At 43.8% G+C, this 22,252-nt stretch overlaps 1 protein-coding gene across 5 annotated transcripts in view; it reads left to right on the top strand.

Moving 5' to 3' along the window:
* LOC126297822 (glutamate receptor ionotropic, kainate 2) overlaps positions 1–22,252 on the top strand; it is a 402,447-nt gene that overhangs the window by 300,433 nt on the left and 79,762 nt on the right. For all 5 annotated transcript variants that reach the window (XM_049989054.1, XM_049989056.1, XM_049989055.1 and 2 more), the window contains one exon: positions 10,211–10,366. In XM_049989054.1, coding sequence (XP_049845011.1) covers positions 10,211–10,366 — 156 coding nt within the window. The remainder of the gene's footprint in view (positions 1–10,210; positions 10,367–22,252) is intronic.

Genomic DNA, 22,252 nt, shown 5'->3' with positions numbered 1-22,252 from the left:
GCTGGAAGAGATAGATAGACAGAGGGAACAGGAAGTGATGTACAGGGAGACAGAGCAGGTAGACAGACAGAGGGAGAGAAGAAGAAGGACAGAGACACAAGGGAGGAAGAGATGGACTTATTAGGGGTGACGAGATGATGGAGGGGACGAGATGATCAACAGGGAGAGGGGAAGGAGGTGATGGACATGGTAAGAGGGAGGAAGAGATGAACAGAGGAACAGGGAAGAAGAAGGTGGACTTAGAGGTGGAGCATACGATGGACGAAGGGCGGAGGAGCAGATGGGATGAGAGAAGGGGGAGGATCAGATGGACAGTGAGAGGGTGTGGAGGAGATGAACAGAGAGAGAGGCAAGAGTAAATGGATAGAGTGTGGGAGTGGATGAGGTAGACAGTAGGGGAGAAGGAGATGTACAAGATGAGGTGGAGGAGGAGGTGGCCAGTGAGAGGGGGAAGGAAGAGATGGACTAGATTGGTATACATAAGTACCCCGTCACTTCCGTGTACTACACTAGTCATTAATACTGCTAATTTTTTTCTAATTACAGGCATATTCAACCAGGAGCGGCTGTTTAAAAATAAAACGATATGTATTTTTAACGTCATTAGATAGCATTTGAATACGGAAACCGCAAGTCAAATTTAGTTCTTTACTCAGTAAATGAGCGCTGCGAGCAGACGCGGAAATACATTTCCGTCATGTAGAAAAGCATAGTGTAGATAGTTTGTCGTTGTCTGCCTCCGATCTGTTATGAAGTGTCAAGTGTGTATCTGTGTCGTGTGGATGACTGCAATGATGGGCATCGTGAAGCGGGTACAATGTGTCTGGTGCACAATACAGCGCTGCGTGGAGTAGCCCCGCGGTTTGAGGCGCCATGTCACGGACTGCGCGGCCCCTCCCCCGCCGGAGGTTCGAATCCTCCCTCATGCATGGGTGTGTGTGTGTGTGTTGTGTGTGTGTGTGTGTGTGTGTGTGTGTGTGTGTGTGTGTGTGTGTGTGTGTGTGTGTGTTGTTATTAGCATAAGTTAGTTTAAGCAGTGTGTAAGTCTAGGGACCGATGACCTCAGTAGTTTGGTCCCTTAGGAATTCACACACACACAGTACAGCGATCTTCTTCTGTGATAGTCAGACGTGGCCGACTGGAACTTTGACGACCAGTATGTCCGCCCTCATGTTCCCATGTAGTGCAACATCGGACCACTGTCACATTGAGAACGAAAGTGCGTGTTGGGTGATCGTAACTGATTGTAACTGAAGGTGATTGTGACGAAAAATAAGTGGACGACAGCTGCAAAAGTCGCTGCAGAGCTGAATGTCGTACTAACGAATCCTTTCAGCACCAAAACAACACAAAGAGGGCTGCAGAAGCACGGAATTGCAGGGTGAGCTGGAACTGCAAAGCCGCACGTCAGTAATGCTATTTCCCATAACAGGAAAACGTTGTGTCAACGTGGGCTATGGAGCAATGGAAGAAAGTCATTTGACCAGATGAGTCTTATTTCGTACTGTTTTCAACTTCTGACAGAGATTACGTCACAAGTGTGAAACATGGCGAGGCTTTGATGATGATTTGGATAATTGTATTATGGTATTCCACATGCCACGTCGTTATCCTGTAAGGCCGAATTACTGCCAAGGGTTATACGTCCATTTTGGCTGATGAGGTGGATCCCATGGTGTTGTGTTTGTTCCTCAGTGGTGATGCTATGTTTCAGGACTTCAGGGCCCCTATTCACACATAAATGATTCAAGTAGCTCTGAGCACTATGGGACTTAACTTCTGAGGCCATCAGTCCCCTAGAACTTAGAACTACTTAAACCTAACTAACATAAGGACATCACACACATCCATGCCCGAGGCAGGTTTCGAACATGCGACTGTAGCGGTCGCGCGGTTCCAGACTGCAGCGCCTAGAACCGGCCGGCCCCTATTCACACATCTAGCACCATCCAGGACAGGTTTTGTGACCACGAGGATCAAATGTCACATCTATGCTGGCCACCACAGTCACAAGATCTCAATATTATTGAACCTTTATGGTCTTCTTTGGAGATACGGGTGCATGATCCTTAACCACCTCCATCATCGTTACCTGCTCTTTCCACTATTTTGCAGATATAAGATTCCATTGAAAACCGCACAGACCTGTATTTACCCACTCTGAAACGAATGGAAGCCGTTTAGAATGCCAACGGTTTTCCAACCCCTGTATTAGGTAATCTAATGTGCTGTGCTTTTGGTCTTTTCATATTTTTGTTCACTCCCCCCCTCCCCCCGTGTAATCAGTTGGGATATGTCGCTTTATTTCGCCATGAAAGACATACTTATTCCCTTGTCATCAAATAAATTTTAGGTTAGTCAGTGTTCTGGCGAAACCACAAGCGCTGGAACGAAGACGAAGAACGCAAGACCAGAGAAGGCGGTGAAACGACGTCGGCCAATGGTGCGCGCAATAGGACCGCACAACGACAGGAGCGCCCTAAATGGTTCAAATGACTCTGAGCATTTTATGGGACTCAACTGCTGAGGTCATCAGCCCCTAGAACTTAGAACTACTTAAACCTGACTAACCTAAGGACATCACACACATCCATGCCCGAGGCAGGATTCGAACCTGCGACCGTAGCGGTCGGAGCGCCCTAAAGCCCAAGTAACTATAAGCGGCGCTCCTGCCAGCCTTGGCCGCTCAGATCGGCTCAGTATACGGGCATTAGTGGAAAGTACTCGCGGAGTATTAGCACGGCCTAGCAGAGAGTGCTATGAGAACAGTTAATAGTGATCCACAAACTGTGTGTCAGACTTGCCTGAACATTGTGTACAGCCAGGACTCAGATTTATGTTGCATGTCAACCATCGCTTGAGACGCCTTTGTACATTAAAGTTCTGTCAATTTGCTTTATAGAAATAACACTGCTAATGTTATTTGCTTGAATTGTTGTATAGCATTCCGAGAATGCAGCATCCTTTAGGCACCCTATACGAGACGAGTGAGCAAGACTCAACAGTCAGTGAGCTCGGGATATGTGGCGCTATCTATTGCCCTCCGTTTATACCCTTTTACACGGTCCATTCACATAAATGTTACCGCCTGTCACAAGCCTGAATGACCACCTTTTGCAGCGCGGACGTGCAGAAAGAGTCACTGAGATTCTGGAAAGATGGATATCGAGCCATGTCGACCACAACGCCTGCGCCAGGCTTCTCGGATGAGGATCCATGAAGCCAACAGCTCAATCGACAGATTCTCGATTGGGTTTTAATCCGGGGAGTTGGGTGACCACGGGAGTACGGTAAACTCTACAGACCATGCACATACTGTTTATGACTGTTTAGAAATTCGAAGAATTTGCATTACAAGCACTGCATAAATCCATGATAATTAAATATAATTGAACGTTGATGAGGTGACTTAAATTAAAACACCATATGTCACATTCTTCGTAAAACGGTTATTTTCGTTGACTGATTACAAGGTGTTACGTGGAGTGGTCAGGAAAAGTGACAGGTTAGTGTTCACTTGAAGTGACGTGTTTAAACAAATCATTCTCGGCATAAATACTGAGAGATCGACTTGCTGCCCGTTCTGAGATGTATTTATAGGCGATTTCATGTGGGTGGTGCTCTCGCCAAAAGTTGTGTAAATGCAAATTAAGAATTAGAGATACCAGTTCTGCACAGCAATTAAAATTTGGGGTCTGTTCGCACTGATGGGCCATACAATTAAAATCACCTGCGACGATGGATGGCGAGCGCAAATTGGGAAGTAAATGAATCATTTCCTCTCTGAAAAAGGACTTTCGAATGGCTTTCATGTTGATATCCGAGGTGCGCATGTACTAGTGTTAAAAATGCGAATGCTACGAAAATTACAGGCAATACCTCTTCCCGAGGGATCGAGGGCACATCGCGAGCAGTTCAGCATATAACGTCGCCATTCCGGCTTCAGTGCCTATATTTAAAACACATTCAGACCCCGTCATATTTTAATTTTTTTCTTGTAGTGACCTCGTACAATACAAATTTGTCAATTTATAACTCGCAGATATTATGTCACGATTGCAATCGTGACATAGGCACCGAGATTCTGTGAAGATTGATTGATGTCATACGGTAACTCTGCTAAATATAAGCTTGTATGCGATTAGGAGAGTACATCGTCAGCCTGTTCTATTTTGGGGCCATATTTGAGGTCTGGGGTTTGAACTATGAAGACAGGAGACAGGAGACGATTTCTAAGAAGTGAGTGCCCGTATAAATTCCTTGTGCGTCTTCTACAGATCGTCGGTTGTAGGTCCTTGATCACTCAAGAGATTGACACTACGCGTATTTCTCAAGTGTTTGCCTTCTCGCTCTTTGTATTCCAAACCTTGGCTGGACTGTGATAAGAGGATTCTTAGACGTAGATGGAGGTTTCTTAATTATGGATAAACTTTCAAACAACATTGCCTATAAGATCGACTTAGCCGTTAAAGGAAAACTTTAGAATAAGTGAAGCTAGGAAGAGAAATGTTTGGTTACCGTATCAGACTTTGATTGAGGGAGCGATGTTTCGTCACTGTGTCTCGTATGCGCTGCGAACGGCTGAGAAATGGCGAGGTTTTCCTTTAAAGTACGAACTTCGTTTGTTGCAGATGATTGGGCCATTGTACACATAGACAATTTGGGGCGAGTTCTATCGACACCATGTCCGGTATCTCGCTTACAGGAGACGGATATTCACAGTTTCCATTTTTTTCGCAACATACAGATAGACCCGCTTTGTTGAGATACCACTCAATGTGGGAGGTTTATTGGATTTAAGTTGTGGAAATTATGCCTGGAACTAAACAGTGTCGACACACAGGACACGTTTCCTGGGCTGGTCCTCATAAACAAGTAGCGCCTTGGTGTCCATTTCTACCTAAGGTGGTGCATGTTTTCTGAGATCAGACCGTAATACGTGGATGCCGTTGTTCACATTCAAGTGGGTGATTGTGGCTCATTGCTTCTGTTTAACTGGTACACAATGGCATACTTCGTATAAGCGTCCTAAAATGTGTCTGCCGGTCCTCAAACGGCACATTGCAAATCCTCGCTGTTCTCACTCTACGTCCTATGTTATGTTATCACTTGACAACTTTCGCCCAAAGTCGCAATAAAATCAATTTCACCTTGAGCTTCAGTAACCGTATGTAAATGTGCAATGAGATGAAAAGAGTAATGGGATACTTCCTAATATCGTGTCGGATCTCGTTTTGCCCGGCGTAGTACAGCAGCTCGACGTGGCATGGACTCAACAAGTCGTTAGAACTTCGCTTCTGAAAAATTGAGTAGCTCTGCCTCTATAGCCTTCCATAACTGCGAAAATGTTGCCAGTGCAAGATTTTGTGCACCAACAGATCTCCCGATAATGTCCTGTAAATGTTCGATGAGATTCATCTCGGGCCATATTGATGGCCAATTCATTCGCTCGATTGTCAAGTATGTTCTTCAAATCAGTCGTGAACAATTGTGATCCAGTGACATGGTGCACTGTCATTCGTAAAAATTCCACCGTTGTTTGAGAACAAGTGGCCGAACATAACCATTCTAAGTCAATTTTCGGTTTAGTTGGACCAGAGGATGCAGTCCATTCCACGTAAACACAGCCCACACCGTTATGGAACCACCGCCAACTTGTACAGTGCCTTGTTGTCAACTTGTGTCCATGGTTTTGTGGGGTTGGCACCACACTTTAAGCCTACTATCAGCTCTTACCAATTGAAATCGCCACTCATCTGACCAGACCACAGTTTTCCAGTCGTCTAACGTCCAACCGATATGGCCACGAGGCCAGTAGAGGCGCTGTAGGTAATGTACTGTAAGCAAAGGCACTCGCGTCAGTCATCTGCTTCTGTAGCCCATTAACACCTCATTTAGCCGCACTTTCCTAACTGATACGTTCGTCGTACGTCCCACATAGATTTCTGCGGTTATTGCGAGCAGTGTTGCTTGTCTGTTAGCACTGACAACTCTAAGCAAACACCACTGCTCTCGGTCGTTAAGTGAAGGCCTTCGGTGGTGAGAGGTAATTCTTGAAATTTGGTATTCCCGGAGCACTCTTGACACTGTGGATCTCGGAATACTGAATTCCCTAATGATTTCCGAAACTGACGTCCCATAGCCTATCTCCAACTACCATCTGTTAATTGCCACGGTGCGGCCATAATCGCGTCGTAAACTTCTTAGCATTAATCACCCGAGAACAGATGACAGCTTCGCCAATACATCGCCCTTTTATACCTCGTGTTCGCGGTGCCACAGCGATCTGTACATATCTGTACTTTATCGTTATCCCATGACTTTTATCGCCTCAGTATATCTTGCAGCGCTAAATTTTGGTATGTGCCCATCTGGTTACAAAACCTTACTGAAGTCCTATCACTTCCAAACATCTTAAACATATGGACTCTGCTAATCATCTGTATTACTAAGATGGATCAGTGGATAGCCCGTCAAAACTTGAACACAGATCAAGGGTGAAAACAGTAAAACGGTGGACTAAACTGTGAAAAAAGAAGCAAAATAGAAACAGTGAACGGTCCAAGCACAATATGTGCAACAACGAAAGAATTGTAAGAACCACCGCATTGTAATTGTGTGGTCACGGTGTTCGGCTACAAAGCCGGAGATCCGTGTTAATGCTTCCCTCGCGCCCTTTTTTTCGCAAAATTATGAACTTTCCGTCTTGTCGTTTGACGTGTCTGTTCTCCTTCTGTAGTCTTGGCAATTGTCGTACTATACATTGGTTATAGAATATGAGTTATTTGGTAAAAATATATTACCATCGCAAGTAAACGTTATAATAAAATGGTTCAAATGGCGCTAAGCACTATGAGACTTAACATCTGTGGTCATCAGTCCCCTAGACTTAGAACTACTTAAACCGAAATAACCTAAGTACATCACACACATCCATGCCCGAGGCAGGATTCGATCCTGCGACCGTAGCAGCAGCGCGGTTCCGGACTGAAGCGCCTAGAACCGCTTGGTCACAACTGCCGGCGAATGTTATAAATAGTGAGAGCAGGTGAGATGCTACGTAGACCTCTGACAGAAATGGAAACAACAGAAAAACCCGTGTGAACTATGTTGCAACAAGGGGAATGTAAGAGACAAAAGTTCCAAAGCGGTTCGAATACAGCGAACAGACACTTCAATGCCAGGACGGACAGTTCATTATTTTGAAAAATATATATATATTGGGCTATTCAATATCGCTCGATGTTGCGCACCGTTGAGCTAGGAACGTTCACTGATTCTGTTTTGCTTCTTTTTTCACAGTTCATTACAACTTTTCCCTGAATTCGCTCTTCATCTCTATTCAATTTTTGACGGGCTCTCCACTGGGCCATCTTACCACAAAATTTGAAGAGGGTGCGTTGGGGACTTAACCTTGTAAGCAACGAGCACAGTACCCACACCCAGTTGCAGGTTGCCTATCTCAAGGCTTCCAGGGACACGAAAATTTATTTTTCGGTAGTTCATATAGTGACAAAATTTTTAAAAATGAAATTGCTGACGTAATTTGCTAATTAAAAGGCATTATATTATGTGAGAAGTTCATCACAATAAGACAAGTACACTACTGGCCATAAAAATTGCTACACCAAAGAGAAATGCAGATGATAAACAGGTATTCATTGGACAAATATATTATAATATAAGTGACGCGTGAACACAATTTCACGCAATTTGGGTGCATAGATCCTGAGAAATCAGTACCCAGAACAACCACCTAGTGCCGTAATAACGGCCTTGATACGCTTGGGCATTGAGTCAAACAGAGCTTGGATGGCGTGTACAGGTACAGCTGCCCATGCAACTTCAACACGGTACCACAGTTCATCAAGAGTACTGACTGCCGTATTGTGACGAACCACCATTGACCAGACGTTTTCAATTGGTGAGAGATCTGGAGAATGTGCTGGCTAGGGCAGCAGTCGCACATTTTCTGTATCCAGAAAGGCCCGTACAGGACCTGCAACATGCGACCGTGCATTATCCTGCTTAAATGTAGGGTTTCGCAGGGATAGAATGAAGGGTAGAGCCACGGGTCGTAAAACATCTGAAATGTAAGTGCCGTCAATACGAACAAGAGGTGACCGAGACGTGTAACCAATGGCACCCCATACCATCACGCCGGGTGATACGCCAGTATGGCGATGACAAATACACGCTTCCAATGTGCGTTCACAGCGATGTCGCCAAACACGGATGCGACCATCATGATGCTGTAAACAGAACCTGGATTCATCCGAAAAAATGACGTTTTGCCATTGCTCCACAGAGGTTCGCCGCTGAGTACACCATCGCAGGCGCTCCTGTCTGTGATGCAGTGTCAAGGGTAACCGCAGCCATTGTCTCCGAGCTGACAGTCCACGCTGCTGCAAACGTCGTCGAACTGTTCGTGCAGATGGTTGTTGTCTTGCAAACGTCCCCCTCTGTTGATTCAGGAATCGAGACGTGACTGCACGATCCGTTACAGCCATGCGGATAAGATGCCTGTCATCTCGACTGCTAGTGATACGAGGCCGATGGGATCCAGCACGGCGTTCCGTATTACCCTCCTGAGCCCATCGATTCCATATTCTGCTAACAGTCATTGTATCTCGACCAACGCGAGCAGCAATGTCGTGATACGATAAACCGCAATCGCGATAGGCTATAATCCGAACTTTATCAAAGTCGGAAACTTGATCGTACGCATTTCTCCTCCTTACACGAGGCATCACAACAACGTTTCACCAGGCAACGCCGGTCAACTGCTGTTTGTGTATGAGAAATCGGTTGGAAACTTTCCTCATGTCAGCACGTTGTAGGTGTCGCCACCGGCGCCAACCTTGTGTGAATGCTCTGAAAAGCTAATCATTTGCAAATCACAGTATCTTCTTCCTGTCGGTTAACTTTCGCGTCTTTAGCACGTCATCTTCGTGGTGTAGCAGTTTTAATGGCCAGTAGAGCATTATAGTTTTAAACTGTACATATGTCTTGAGGCAGCGTAACACACCGCTTACAAATATCCTGACTACATTCATCCAGTATTTGAGAACAAGAGCACTTACTGATTTGCTACAAACTTTAGAGAATTCACAAACTCTTCTGTTAACCATAATAACAGTAAAGCATGTTACGAAAAAACAAAAGGTAGTCTTAGAGTATCTGCATACTTTGTGCAGCTTGTCATTATTCTCAGTTCTAAGTAATTTTAACACAGACATATTTGATCACTTCTTCATTGCTGGCATGTATGTCCAGACATTATGAATCCCACGGTTAACTGCATCCGAGTATACACTCAGTCCTTCGCTAGCATCCAATTGCAGATAAAAAACTTTCAAGATTTTTAGCTTGGAATACGAGTATGTACTATGTTTCACAAAATATAAGGTGCAGTCAGATGACAACGAGATAAATGGATAAAGAAAGTAAACTGTTTATTATTCCAAAAGTCAACGACATAACTGTTAATACATTTATTCCACTTTAGGACAAGCTGGTCAATTCCTTCGTGGGAAAATGTTTGCAGTTGCCTATGGAACCATGATTATACCCAGGCGTGCATCTCTTCGTCCGAAGCATAACGACGGCCACGAATGTCTTCCTTTAGGGCCACCAAAATATGGAAATCACATGGGAAGAGACTGGGATTGTATGGAGGATGTGTAAGAGGATGTGTGTGGGCGGGCTCATCTCTTGCTAAGGCTTTTTCGAGTACGCTGCAAAAGTTTCTTTGGGGAGCCCTTACACAATCTCCATACAATTCCAACCTCTCCCCCTACGATTTACATATTTTCGGAACCCTGAAGAAAGACATTCGCCTCCGATTTGCTTCGAGCGAAGAGGTACACGCCGGGAAACAATCATGTTTCCGTAGGCAACCGCAAACACCTTTACTTAAAGGCATTAACCGTCTTGTCTCACAGTGGGATAACTGATTAACAATTATGGCAACTACTTTTGAAATAATAAACAGTTTGCCACCCTTGTTTCCATCTGTTTCGTTTTCATTAGACAGACTCTAAAATGAAAGTAAAAACATAATCTTCAGTGGTTGAGTAATTGTCACTGCCGTTAGTTTATCTCTAAGTGATTTTTTCCTTCCTTTTTTAAGAGCTTGTGTTTAGATTACTCATGGCAACAATGCACAAGATGTACAAAACCTTGAAATTAAACATAACCTTTGCTTCAGGATCTTCATAGTGTCGACCTGGAAGAATTCAAATACGGCGGTACTAATATCACCGCATTTCGTCTTGTGGATCCAGAGAAGCCAGAAATAAAGAAAGTTATCCGTGATTGGGGCTACGGCAGCTATGGCCGGAAAGCAGACATGGGTCCAATAAGGGTAAGTAGTAACCTTTTATAACGGATGAATTCCGCACAAAATTGTAATACCTTAAGTGATATCAATTCTACAAAAACTGGGTTCAGTAACGAATACCGAGGCTACAGTCTGTGTCTGATCTGCTTCAAGACACTAAAACACTACCCATTGTTCACAAGAACCGGTAAACACAAGCAAGACTAATTTTTTCAGTCCCTAATTGCATGTAAGAATTTCATTAACGATTATGTCTGGAAAGGCAACGGGAGGGGGAGGGAGAGGGGGGCAATATACTTCTGATAATATCCCCCCCCCCCTTTCGTTTCTGATTCGCAGTCAGCATCCATGTACACTTGTGTCCAAGAGCTAAACATGATCCGAAAATGGGAGCATATTTGCTCGACAACGTCTCTGGAAGGTTACCGAAAAACGTTAAGTTTAATCATAAGACACTTAACGTACAAAAGCGTCCAGAACATTTAATTATAAAAGTTTTTAAATCGAAGATAAACGCATTTTTTAAACAGTAATAAAACCGGGAAATTGCTTTCGCAGTAACGGGCAGTTAATTTGGATGTTATTACCGCTAAGTGCCACGCCCGTCCGGCAGTAACGTGTCATACTGACTGTGATGTTGTTCAAGAGGCCTATTGGAGAGTCTATCCCACTCCCGTGTAAGAGCTACGCCGAACCTGGAACTGGTCTCTGGCAGGCTGCAATTCGTCTCCCCAATCCACTACAGACATACTCCTAACGACTCAGGTCCATAGACACATCTGGGCAGTCTACCCGCTGCGTATCTTCAACTGTGAAAAATTCATTTACTAGGGCAGCTCAATATTGGCAAGAGTTATCACTCTCGAACAGGAAGTCGGAACAATTGCTCCTATAAGATCTCCGATATGCAGCTGCAGTACTTCTCTGTTCATTAAGGTGTTAACAATATTCGTCCCATCTGCTACCGAAATGAAGAGCTTCATAAGTACATCCTATGACATGCTTCCCGACACCAGGACACCATCAACACCAAACTGTTCTCTTCCAAAACTATTTCTGTAACTGTATATTCTTGGTAGACCTTGTACTGGCCAAGTGAAAACTTTTATTGGTTCGAACCGCTGTCAAAGACCTGACATGAAACATGATGGTATCTCCAACAGTGCCGATATCTATGCCTGGCCTGCTTGGACGGTTCTCAAAGTAGGGACCAGAGGGAGTCTTTGTGGCATCATACTCTACTCATAATGAATGTGCAGACACGACTGAAATATTACGTGTGTAATACATAACGTTTCAACATCTTTGAATGAAAGGCCCATTAAAAATCATGGAATACTACTTCCCCATACAAAGAGTGTAAGTCTGGTATCTGAGGGTATTTGGACGGTCATTAAGGGTTCAAAATGGTTCAAATGTCTCTAAGCACCATGGGACTTAACACCTGAGGTCATCAATTCCCTAGACGTAGAACTAATTAAACCTAACTAACCTAAGGACATCACACACATCCATGCCCGAAGCAGGATTCGAACCTACGACCGTAGCAGCAGCGCGGTTCCGGACTGAAGCGCCTAGAACCGCTCGGCCACAGCTCATTAAGAGTGATTATTGATATTGTCTCATCTCTGTTTCATCGTTTTCTGATTATTATTAACTTTCGAACGTTAGTATAGGTGACACTGTAGGACTCACATTCTGGAGAATAATAGTAGAAATTTATCCTGATTTTTTCTTTAAATAAGACAACGGCTGCTTCCTTCCCGTACTCTTATTAAGCCTCGTTACCCCGTCAAGGAACGAACGTAAGTCTCTACCCTTCCTACACTGGTGTTCAAAACCTAAGGACGAAAGTAACTTTTGTATGATGTTTCACTGCCAAGTAAAATAGCTCGTGAAATCTGGATCACTCATAGAAAGAACTGCTACACTGTAACTGAAATGAAAGCGCAATGAGACGATGAGACGAAGAAATAAACACAATAATTACACTGAAGTCACCGCGATTTATGACTGCCCTCTGAATAGAGACATGGTTCTTAACAGAGCATGTGATAACTACGGACGGCAATGTATGCTGCGCAACGTATTCCCATGCTGGCCACAAGGGTTGTAAGGAGTTCTTGTGGTAGGGCGTTCCATTCCTCCACCAAAGTCGTTGACGGCTGCTGGATGGTCATTGGTGTACTTGAATGTGCTGCAAAGCGGATCCCCACGCACCCCACACGTGCTAGACGGTATTTATGCCGGGAGAACTGAAACACTCGTTCACTCAACGAATATCCTCTCGTTTCGAGAGTTCCTTCACTTGTGCTATTCGATGCGGTCGCTCATTTTCATTCATAAAAATGCAGTCAGGGCCGAATGCATTCCTGAAAAGGCGCACATGGGAAGGAGTACAGTGTCACATTGCCCAGTGACTGCAGCGTCAAAGATTTTGGAGTACCCTTATGTATTATGCCTGCCCACTCCATAACATCTGGACCACCAATATTCATAGGACGAGAGGCGAGAACACGTAATGCACCGAGTAACACTGTCAAACGTGATAGTTTTGGTGATTCCGGTGTTATGGTGTGGGTAAACATATTGCTGCTTCGGCATACTGTCCTCCAAACCTTTAAGCACGGTGCACTCTCCGCTCAACGTTATTGTGTCTCTGTACTCCTTCGCCACGTGCGTCTTTTCAGGGGTGTATTCGGCTCAGACTGTATTTTTATGGGTGACAATGCGAGACAGCATTCAACAGCGCAGATGGAGAATCTTGCAGCGCGTCCACGTGCACCAACGACAATTCAGCGTTGCCAACCGCGCTGGTGGAGTCATGGAACTCCCTACCACAAGAACATCTTACAAACCTTGTGGCCAGCATCTGAGTACGTTGCACAGCATGCATTGCCGCCCGTAGTGACCCGCCATTTGTAATGGCCATGGGGCCATCATCAATCTTTGAATAAAAGTGTAATTTCTGCTCGTCTCATGGCATATCCAATTACCTTCCGTACTACACTGTAGCAGTTCTTCCTGTGTATGGTCCAAGTTTCATCGAGCTACATTACTTGGCAGAGTCACATCATACGAAAGTTACTTCCTTCTCTCAGTTTTGCACGTCAGTGCATTTTCCGACGCATGCCCCAAGACAAATACATGCCTTTTTTGCAGCCATAAATACCCCAGTTTCATCACTGTGTTAGCTGTTCCATGTGCACTCACGGCCAATTGATTCATATGAGGGGTGTTTGAAAAGTCCGTGCAAAGTCTGAGAGATTGCACCACCGGCGAGTATCGAGGTCATGTTTAGTTAGTAGCTTCTTTGGAAAGAACGCACACCAAGTTTCAGCCATATTGCTCTATTTCTTTGTGTTTGAAATTCGTGTGAATCAAGGAAGTTGAGTGACTGTCAAAACCTGGACGAAAAAGAGATTCGTGTGGTGATTAAACATTACTTTATAAAAGGCAAAATGCCTCAGGGGACTAAAGAGAAGCTTGAAAAACATTCGATTAGAACAATTTATAAGTGGTTTCAAAATTTTCGGAGTTACCATATGGGCACAAGTTATGCTGAACGTTCTGGACGCCCTGTGGAAGTTACTGCTCCAGAAATCATTGGTAAAATCCTTGATACGGTAATGGATGACAGAAGTGTTTAGGCGCGTGAGATTGCTAGTGCTGTGGGCATCTCGAATGAACTGGTACATAAAATTTGGATAAACATTTGGACAAGAAAAATCTATCCGCAAGATGGGTTCCGCGATTGCTCGCGCTTGACCAAAAATGGAATCGTGTGAAGTGTTGCAAGGATTGTTTGCAGCTGTTCAGGAAGAATCCGCAGCCGGCAGTTGTAGCCGAGCGGTTCTAAGCGCTGCAGTCCGTAACCGCGCGACTGCTACGGTCGCAAGTTTGAATCGTGCCTCAGGCATGGATGTGTGTGACGTCCTTCGGTTAGTTAGATTTAGGCAGTTCTAAGTTGTAGGGGACTGATGACCTCAGATGTTAAGTCCCATAGTGCTCAGAGCCATTTGAACTATTTGAAGAATCCGCAGGACTAGCGCCTCTTCGCCACTGTGGATGAAACATGGATACATTACTATACTCTTGAGACCAAACAACAACCTAAAAAAGGCGTTACCGATGGAGAATCTGCACCAAAAAAGGCGAAGACCATTCCTTCTGCCGGAAAGATTATGGCGAATGTCTTTTGGGAGTCGCAAGGGATAATCCTCATCGACTATCTGGAAAAGGGTAAAACTATTACAGGTGCATATTATTCATCGTTATTGGACCGTTTGAAAACCGAGCTGCAAAAAAACGCCAGTGACTGGACCGCAAAAATGTCCTTTTCCATCGCGACAATGCACCAGCACACACCTCAGCAGCTGTGGTCGCAAAATTAATGGAAATGGGATTCCAACTCGTTTCACATCCACCCTATTCTCCAGACTTGGCTCCTTCGGACTACTGTTTTTCCCCAGTTTAAAGAAATGGCTGGCGGGACAAAGATTTTATTCAAACGAGGAGGTGATTGCAGCGACTAATAGCTATTTTGCAGACTTGGACAATTCCTATTATTCGGAAGGGATCAACAAATTAGAAAAGCGTTAGACGAAGTATATAAGTCTAAAAGGAGACTATGTCGAAAAATAAAAGAAGTTTACCCCAAACACGTAAGTAGTTTTATTTTTGCACGGACTTTTCAAACGCCCCTCATGGATATCTGCTGTGAGGGAGAGAAACGGCTCATCTCACCATGACGCTTATGTTACTCCCTTGGAGAGGTCATCTGAACTGACGAATAGCGCTATACGTTGATGCACGTACGCCAAAAATCACATGATGCGATTCAACTAGCTTTTCAACAGTAAACTTTTCCATGTTGGTGGTGGAAGGATTTTTGTGCAAGTAATGTTAATATGGGATGAAATAGTAACCCTGATGTACCTGTCGTCGTCTCTTGCAGGTAAATGATACTGACTTTCCGATCTTGTGCATCCGGTTGTTCGCCTGAAGCACTTCGCAAGCCATCCATATCTATAGCAAGACAGTACACCATGCACTCGTATCTGACATTTATCAGAATTGTTCGACAAACGCTCCACGACTAATACAGTGCCTATGTGGGCCCCGTTCACTTGCCATGCATCCTACAGAACACACTTGGATCGCCGCCTGATTGCGCATCCAGGTACAAACTATCTCCGCGATTGTGAACGACAGTTGAGCGGAAGTGGGTGAGGATGGCTCCCGAACGCTAACGCTGAGCCCACGCCACGATGCGGCAGCAGCATCGTCAGGCGAAAGGGAATGCCACAAGCTCCTAGATAGGTTCAATCAATTCAGCTGCTCATGAATGTACCTGTGGAGTGGAAGTGCTAGTTCTTAATACACTACGAAGACACATTCTTGGAATTTTATGAGTTGCTCTGCTCGTGGTGCCTGAGCAATTCTCAAGGTGTTTCTATCATATCGCTGAAATTTTCTTAGAGATTAAAAATACATAGCGAAATGTACGACGTTCTTTAAACATTTCCAGTCTCTTCCGTCATTCCAAACTGAGAAATGTTGTAGAAAATCATAGTACTAAAAACAGGTCGCTAGAAGGCCTTAAAACACAATTTGCTCGAAGATATACTGTACTTTCTTAAAAGTCTAATTTTTGACATAGGGAATGTAGAAATAATTATTGCTTATGTGTCTCTGCGAGCTGCAGGTACACTGTTAGTATCTTCACGACTTCGCCATATTTCTTCTCTTGAGGAAAATAACGCGTTCTTGTGCGATGGTGCACGACGTGTGATCCCTAGTGGTTGACGAAATGAAAGTAACTAGATCGATTCACTGTTTCTTGCCTTTCGATAAGTTTTTATGGCACAGAAGTCTGATTAAAAAATGAATTAAATCGAATTTAAAACCCAAATCTAACTAGCTTCAATCTACAGACATACGATTATCAGTGAGGAAGTGTTATGTTTAAGAAACTTGTTGTATTATCCAGTCGGATTTCGACTCGCATACTGGACGAGATTCGTTCAAATCCCTGTCCAGCCATCCACATTTAGGTTTCCAGCTGTTTGCCTGAAGCACTTAAAGCCTATGCCAGGAGGGTTTCTTTGAAAAGAACACAGCCTATTTCCTTGCCTATGCGTGTCACATCTGCCTCTAGTGACAGCCCTTCTGACGGAACGTTAAACACTCAACGTGTAACAGACCCCTAACGCAGAGAAACACACTTATGGAAAAAAAACCACAGCACCCAAAAATAATTAATGTAGAGTAATGAAAATTCGAGAATAAATTTGTCTATGTAACACACTTACGTGATTAATATAACAAGATCAAAGCTTAATGAAAGCGCGAGATAAGACATTGCAAATATTGAAATGCAAGCATTGTGTTGTACAGGTACCGGATGTCAGGTTGGGGGCTGGACTTCCGTACCTTTTATGCTTGGTCAGTCAATACAGGGACGGCTAATGCTGTTTGTGGATGACTTTGCAGTTGTCATCCGGTATATATATCCCCTATATGTTCAATTGGAGACGGATCTGGTGATAGAGCAGGCCAAGGCAACATATCGACACTTTGTAGATCATGTTGGGTTACAACAGTGTTATCTGAGCTAGCGTTATCCTCTTGGAAAATATCCCCTGGAATGCTGTTCATGAACGGGAGCCCACCAGGTCGAATCACCAGATTGACGCACATATTTGAAGCTCAGGTGAGTGGGATAACCGTGACAGAGCTCCTTCTCTCATACGAAATCGCATTCGAAAAGATAAATTCAGGTGTAGATCCAGTGTGTCTAGCCCTCAGACAGATTGGCTGCATGCCCTCAGCTGTCTTCCTTCTAGCCAACACACGGCCATCACTGGCATCGAGGCAGAACCAGCTGTCATCAGAAAACACAACAGACCCCCACCCTGCCCTCCAATGAGCTCTCGCTTGACACTACTGAAGTCGCAAATGGGGGTGGTTTGGGGTCAGTGGCATGTACGCTACAGGGCGCCTGGCTCGGAGCTGTCCTTGAAGTAATCGATTTGTAACAGGTCTTATGTCACTGTGACGCCAACTGCTGCTCAAATTGCTGCTGTAGATGCAGTACGATGCACCAGATCCATACGCCGAACACGACGGTAGTGCCCTGTGGCCTTCCGGAGCCCGCTGTTCTCGGAGCCGTACATTCTCGTGACCACCACTGCTGGCAATAATCTACAATGGATACATTCCTGCCAAATCTTTCTGCAGTATCACAAAAGGAACATCCAGCTTTCCGTAGCCCTATTATGCGACTTCGTTCAGACTCAGTCAGGTGTTTATAGTGGCGTCTTTGTCTGTTTAAAGGCATTCTTGTCTAACATCAACTCACCACATACAGTCTCAAAGTTAACCAACACTCACGACCGTTACAGCGTATATTTAAAACAAACCTGATGTGCATCCTCATAGTGGCGCTACTAATGCCACTCTTATGCGACTGGCGCGAAATCTCAATAGGCGTCTTCTTTCAGGTATAGAAACATGCTTACCAATTTTCGTTCATATCGCACAACTCCGTCTTAGCGTTGCAATTTTTTTTCTGTCAGTGTATGAACTTGTACACTTCACCAACGAAAACTCATAGTAACCTAGGACTCCAGGATTTAAAGACTCAATAGTGGCTTCCGTCAAGTCAAGCAAATGCCTGGAAAGACCAGTGTAGGGTAGGATATAAATTCAAATGATGTCGTAGGCTCAGTTCACAGTTTTAGGTTAAGCAGTCTACGTCCACACACTTACTTTACGAACAACTGTTAAGTGCACGGCAGAGAGTACTTAGCATGGTAGCATATGATTCTTCCTGTTCCAATTGCGTATGGAGCACGAGAAGGAATACTGCTTTATTGCATCTGTGCATGTTGTAATTAGTCTGTCCTGTCTATACGGTTTCTACGAGTCCATCTCCGTATATGAGTGTTCAGAGAAGCTGACTGCCATGCGGAAGATCCGGGTTCCGATTCCCGTTACTGCGGTACTGCCAGGGATTTTTCCATAATGGGAGGACTGGTACTGGCAGCAGACAGCGTCGTGAGGCCAGCTGATGAGCTACTCGAACGATTACTAGCGCTCCAAGGTCAAGAAACCCGACAACCGGAGACCAGTATGCCCCTCCACATTGCATCCAATGATGACAATGGAGGTAGAGGATGACACGGCGGTCGATCGGCGTCAGTACGCGAAACTTTACTTTTTTACTATTTCTCGAAACCTTAAAAGTAATTGGAGTCTGTCTTCCAGAGTCTGCCGATTCAGGTTTTTCGACATTTCTATGATGCTCTCCCATTTTTCAAACAACTCTCTCTGACAATTCGTGCCTCCCTTCTTTGTATATGTTCAGTGTACCTTGTTAGTCTGATTTGATATGGATAGTATTTTAAGATGGGACGCACAAGTGATTTGTAAGCAGTTACCTTTGTAGGAGGTCGACGTCTGCCACCTGTCCTGCCTACAATTAAGCTTGCATGATCGTTCCATTTCATAACCCTTGTAAGTAGGCTGTTCAGGTTTTTATGTTGGTAACGCCACGTAGCGCTCTGTACGAAAATCACTGGCTGTGCTGTGTGCAGTCTGTGGCTGGTTTTCATTGTTTTTTGCTACTGTAGTGCCTCTTAAATGTTTTGAACTTATGTTTGGTAACGAAGAGCTTATAGTCAAAATCATCATGTCGGCGAGTCGCATACCGGTCATTGTTACTTCGTTTCGGCGGTTCCATCTCAAAATTCAGTGCGCTTTGCCAATTTCTTTCATAATTTCCGAAGTGCCCTGTGTTATTATTTTGTGGCTGTTCCGTATTTCTATGTCCCTCTTCCCGTATTGGAGAGCGAGTGTCCTCTGAAATATGTAATTCTTGTATTACCTGTGTCAACTGATCTTGTACTTCCCGGATTTCTCTTTTGTACTGTGTATTAATTTGATTTTGATTTTGTTTGAATTTTCGAATTTGTTCATACTCTTCTGTGTCAGTGAAGGCTATGGGGCTTGTGTCATTCAGATCATCATCTACCTTTGTAGATAAGTTAGTTGACTGATCCGAAAGTTCCGCTACTTTCTCCGATAATGAACTGATTTCCTCATTGTGTTTTCCTGAACCAAGATTCAGAGTGTCCATTTGTGTTGAAATCGTATCTACTGTGTCCTTTACGTTTTCCTGAGTTTTTGCAAGTTGCGTAACCGAATCGGTAGATGCAGCTGAGTCAATTTTAGCTTGTACGGTGTCGTGATTTTCATGAACAATAGTTTGCAGTTCTTTTATGGCTGCTTCGTGATTTTGTAATGCATTTTCATGACGCGAAAAAATAGGTTTAAAATGCTCACAAATTTGTGTTTTTACGTCATTACTGACTTTTTGACATTTAGATTCGATTTTAAGTAACTCAGCAGTTAAACCTTCACGTGTTTGTTCAAGCGTGGTGTCTAACTTTTGAAGCTGTTGCTGTGACTGTTCTTGATTTTGTTCCATTGCGTCTAACTGTTGAAGATTTTGTTCCATTGTGTCTAACTTTTGCTTTGTTTGTCTCTGATTTTGTTCCATTGTGTCTAACTTTTGAAGATTTTGTCCCATTTGTTTCTGATTTTGTTCAAGCGTTATGTCTAACTTTTGTAGCCTTTGTATCATTTGTTGCATTAACTGTAGTAACAATGCACTGGTGTCTGAAACATGTTCCTCAGTGCTATTCGGCAGTGCATTTGAACCGGCAATATTCGTATTTTGAAAAGCAGAAAATGTGTCTTGACTTATTTGAGAAAACGGTGAGGACGCAAAACCTGACTCTATACTATTTGCAAGATTGTGTCCTGTCATTTCGGATTCCTGAGGCGAGCTGTTGCCGACCGATCGATCGATAGTGCTTCCCTGTTCACTAATTGTTCCACTGGCTACACCATTATTTGCCGCCCGCTCTATTTCCATATGCACAGTTACCAAATTACTACTTTGAATATCTGCTAATTCATTACACGGTGGTGCTGATAAGCTACGCTCGTCGTCACTATCATTTCTCAATTAAAAAAAAAAAATGCTTCAAATTGCTCTGAGCACTATGGGACTTAACATCTATGGGCATCAGTCCCCTAGAACTTAGAACTACACAAACCTAACTAACCTAAGGACATCACACAACACCCAGTCATCAATAGGCAGAGAAAATCCCTGACCGCGCCGGGAATCGAACCCGGGAACCCGACAGCGAGAAGCGAGAACGCTACCGCACGACCACGAGCTGCTGACAAATTCTCAATTTACTTTGGAGCCTAGTATTACGTTTTTCACACGCCATTATTGTCGCAATATTTCACACGATAACACAGAAAAACACAATTTGAAGAGCAAAATAAAAAAAAACACATTAACATAGCACTGAAAATAATATCTCGTTAATTGCTAGTGCAGCTGCGAAATACTTGGTGCAGATCTACATGCCTGCCACAAATGTTTTACTGTACAACAATGAAAGACTACAACTACAAAGGAGATTCTCTCTACAATTACGCGCTAGCAATAAACAAAAGCTACACTAATTACACAAACTAAAAGAAAAAATCAGAAGATTCCAATGAGGTATCCTCGGCTAAGGGTCGACATATGAACCGACCCCTTAGAAAAATTATAAATGACTGCTTAAACTGACACACAATATTTTTAGCGCAACGCAATCTGACTTTCAAAAATCCCTACAAAAGAATGGCCCTGACTAACATTAACCTATACGTTTCACAAATTACTTACCTCACAAAAATCTTCGTTACTCGAACTACTGCAATACAGCGAGCGCCACTTCTGCCATCTAAATAAAAGATTCAAACTACCTAATAGTCTTCAAAAGTCTCAATATATATATAGTAGTTCATCACATCCAGTCTTACAAATTTACTGTCTCTGATGGAGTCCCACCTCTAACTGACAAATCAGGGACTCCTAAGATACGACTTGGCAAACAAATGGTAATGAGATGGGGAGCTATTAATGTCAATGGGGGCTACTCTGGGAAGAACGTAGAGCTGGCAGAGGCTGCAAGTAAGATGGAGCTGGACGTTTTAGCTGTTAATGACATTCGGGTAAGGGGTGAGAAAGAAGAGGAAGTGGGAGAATACAAGGTCTACCTGTCAGGAGTCAAAGCAGGAATAGCACAATGGGGTGTAGGGCTTTACAGCAGGAAAGAAATGGAACCCAGCGTACTTGCAATAAGGTACGTAATCGAACGACTGATGTGGATAGATTTGACAGTATCTAGAAAGAAAATTAGGATTGTGTCAGTATATTCGCATTGTGAAAGGACAGATCAAGATAAGATGGATGGTTTTTATGAGGCACTCAGTGATGTAGTTGTTAGAGTAAAGGACAAGGACAGTGTTCTGCTCATGGGTGATTTTAACGCCAGGATTGGAAATCGAACAGAAGGGTATGAAAAGGTTATGGGTAAATTTGGAGAGGATGTGGAGGCCAACAGGAACGGGAAACAACTCTGGGATTTCTGTGCCAGTATGGGCTTAGTAATCACAAACTCCTTTTTTAAACATCAGAACATTCACCGGTATACGTGGGAAGGCAGGGGAACCAGATCTGTCATTGACTATATAATAACAGATCAGGAATCCAGGAAGGCTGTGAGGGACACACGTGTATTCAGGGGATTCTTTGATGACACTGATCATTATTTAATCTGCAGTGAAATTGGGATTATGAGGCCGAAAGTGCAGGAGGTCAGGTCCATATGCAGGAGGATAAGAGTGGAGAAACTTCAGGATAAGGAAATCAGGCACAAGTACATAACAGCGATCTCAGAAACGTACCAGTTACTTGAAAGTAGTCAATTTCAGTCATTGGAAAAGGTATGGACAAGGTACAGGGAAACAGTACTAGAAGTGGCTAAAGAATGT

Source organism: Schistocerca gregaria, chromosome X (genome assembly GCF_023897955.1).
Source record: "Schistocerca gregaria isolate iqSchGreg1 chromosome X, iqSchGreg1.2, whole genome shotgun sequence".
Lineage (NCBI taxonomy): Eukaryota > Metazoa > Arthropoda > Insecta > Orthoptera > Acrididae > Schistocerca > Schistocerca gregaria.
Note: the sequence above shows the minus strand (reverse complement) of the source record. Positions and strands in the feature narration are given on the sequence as shown.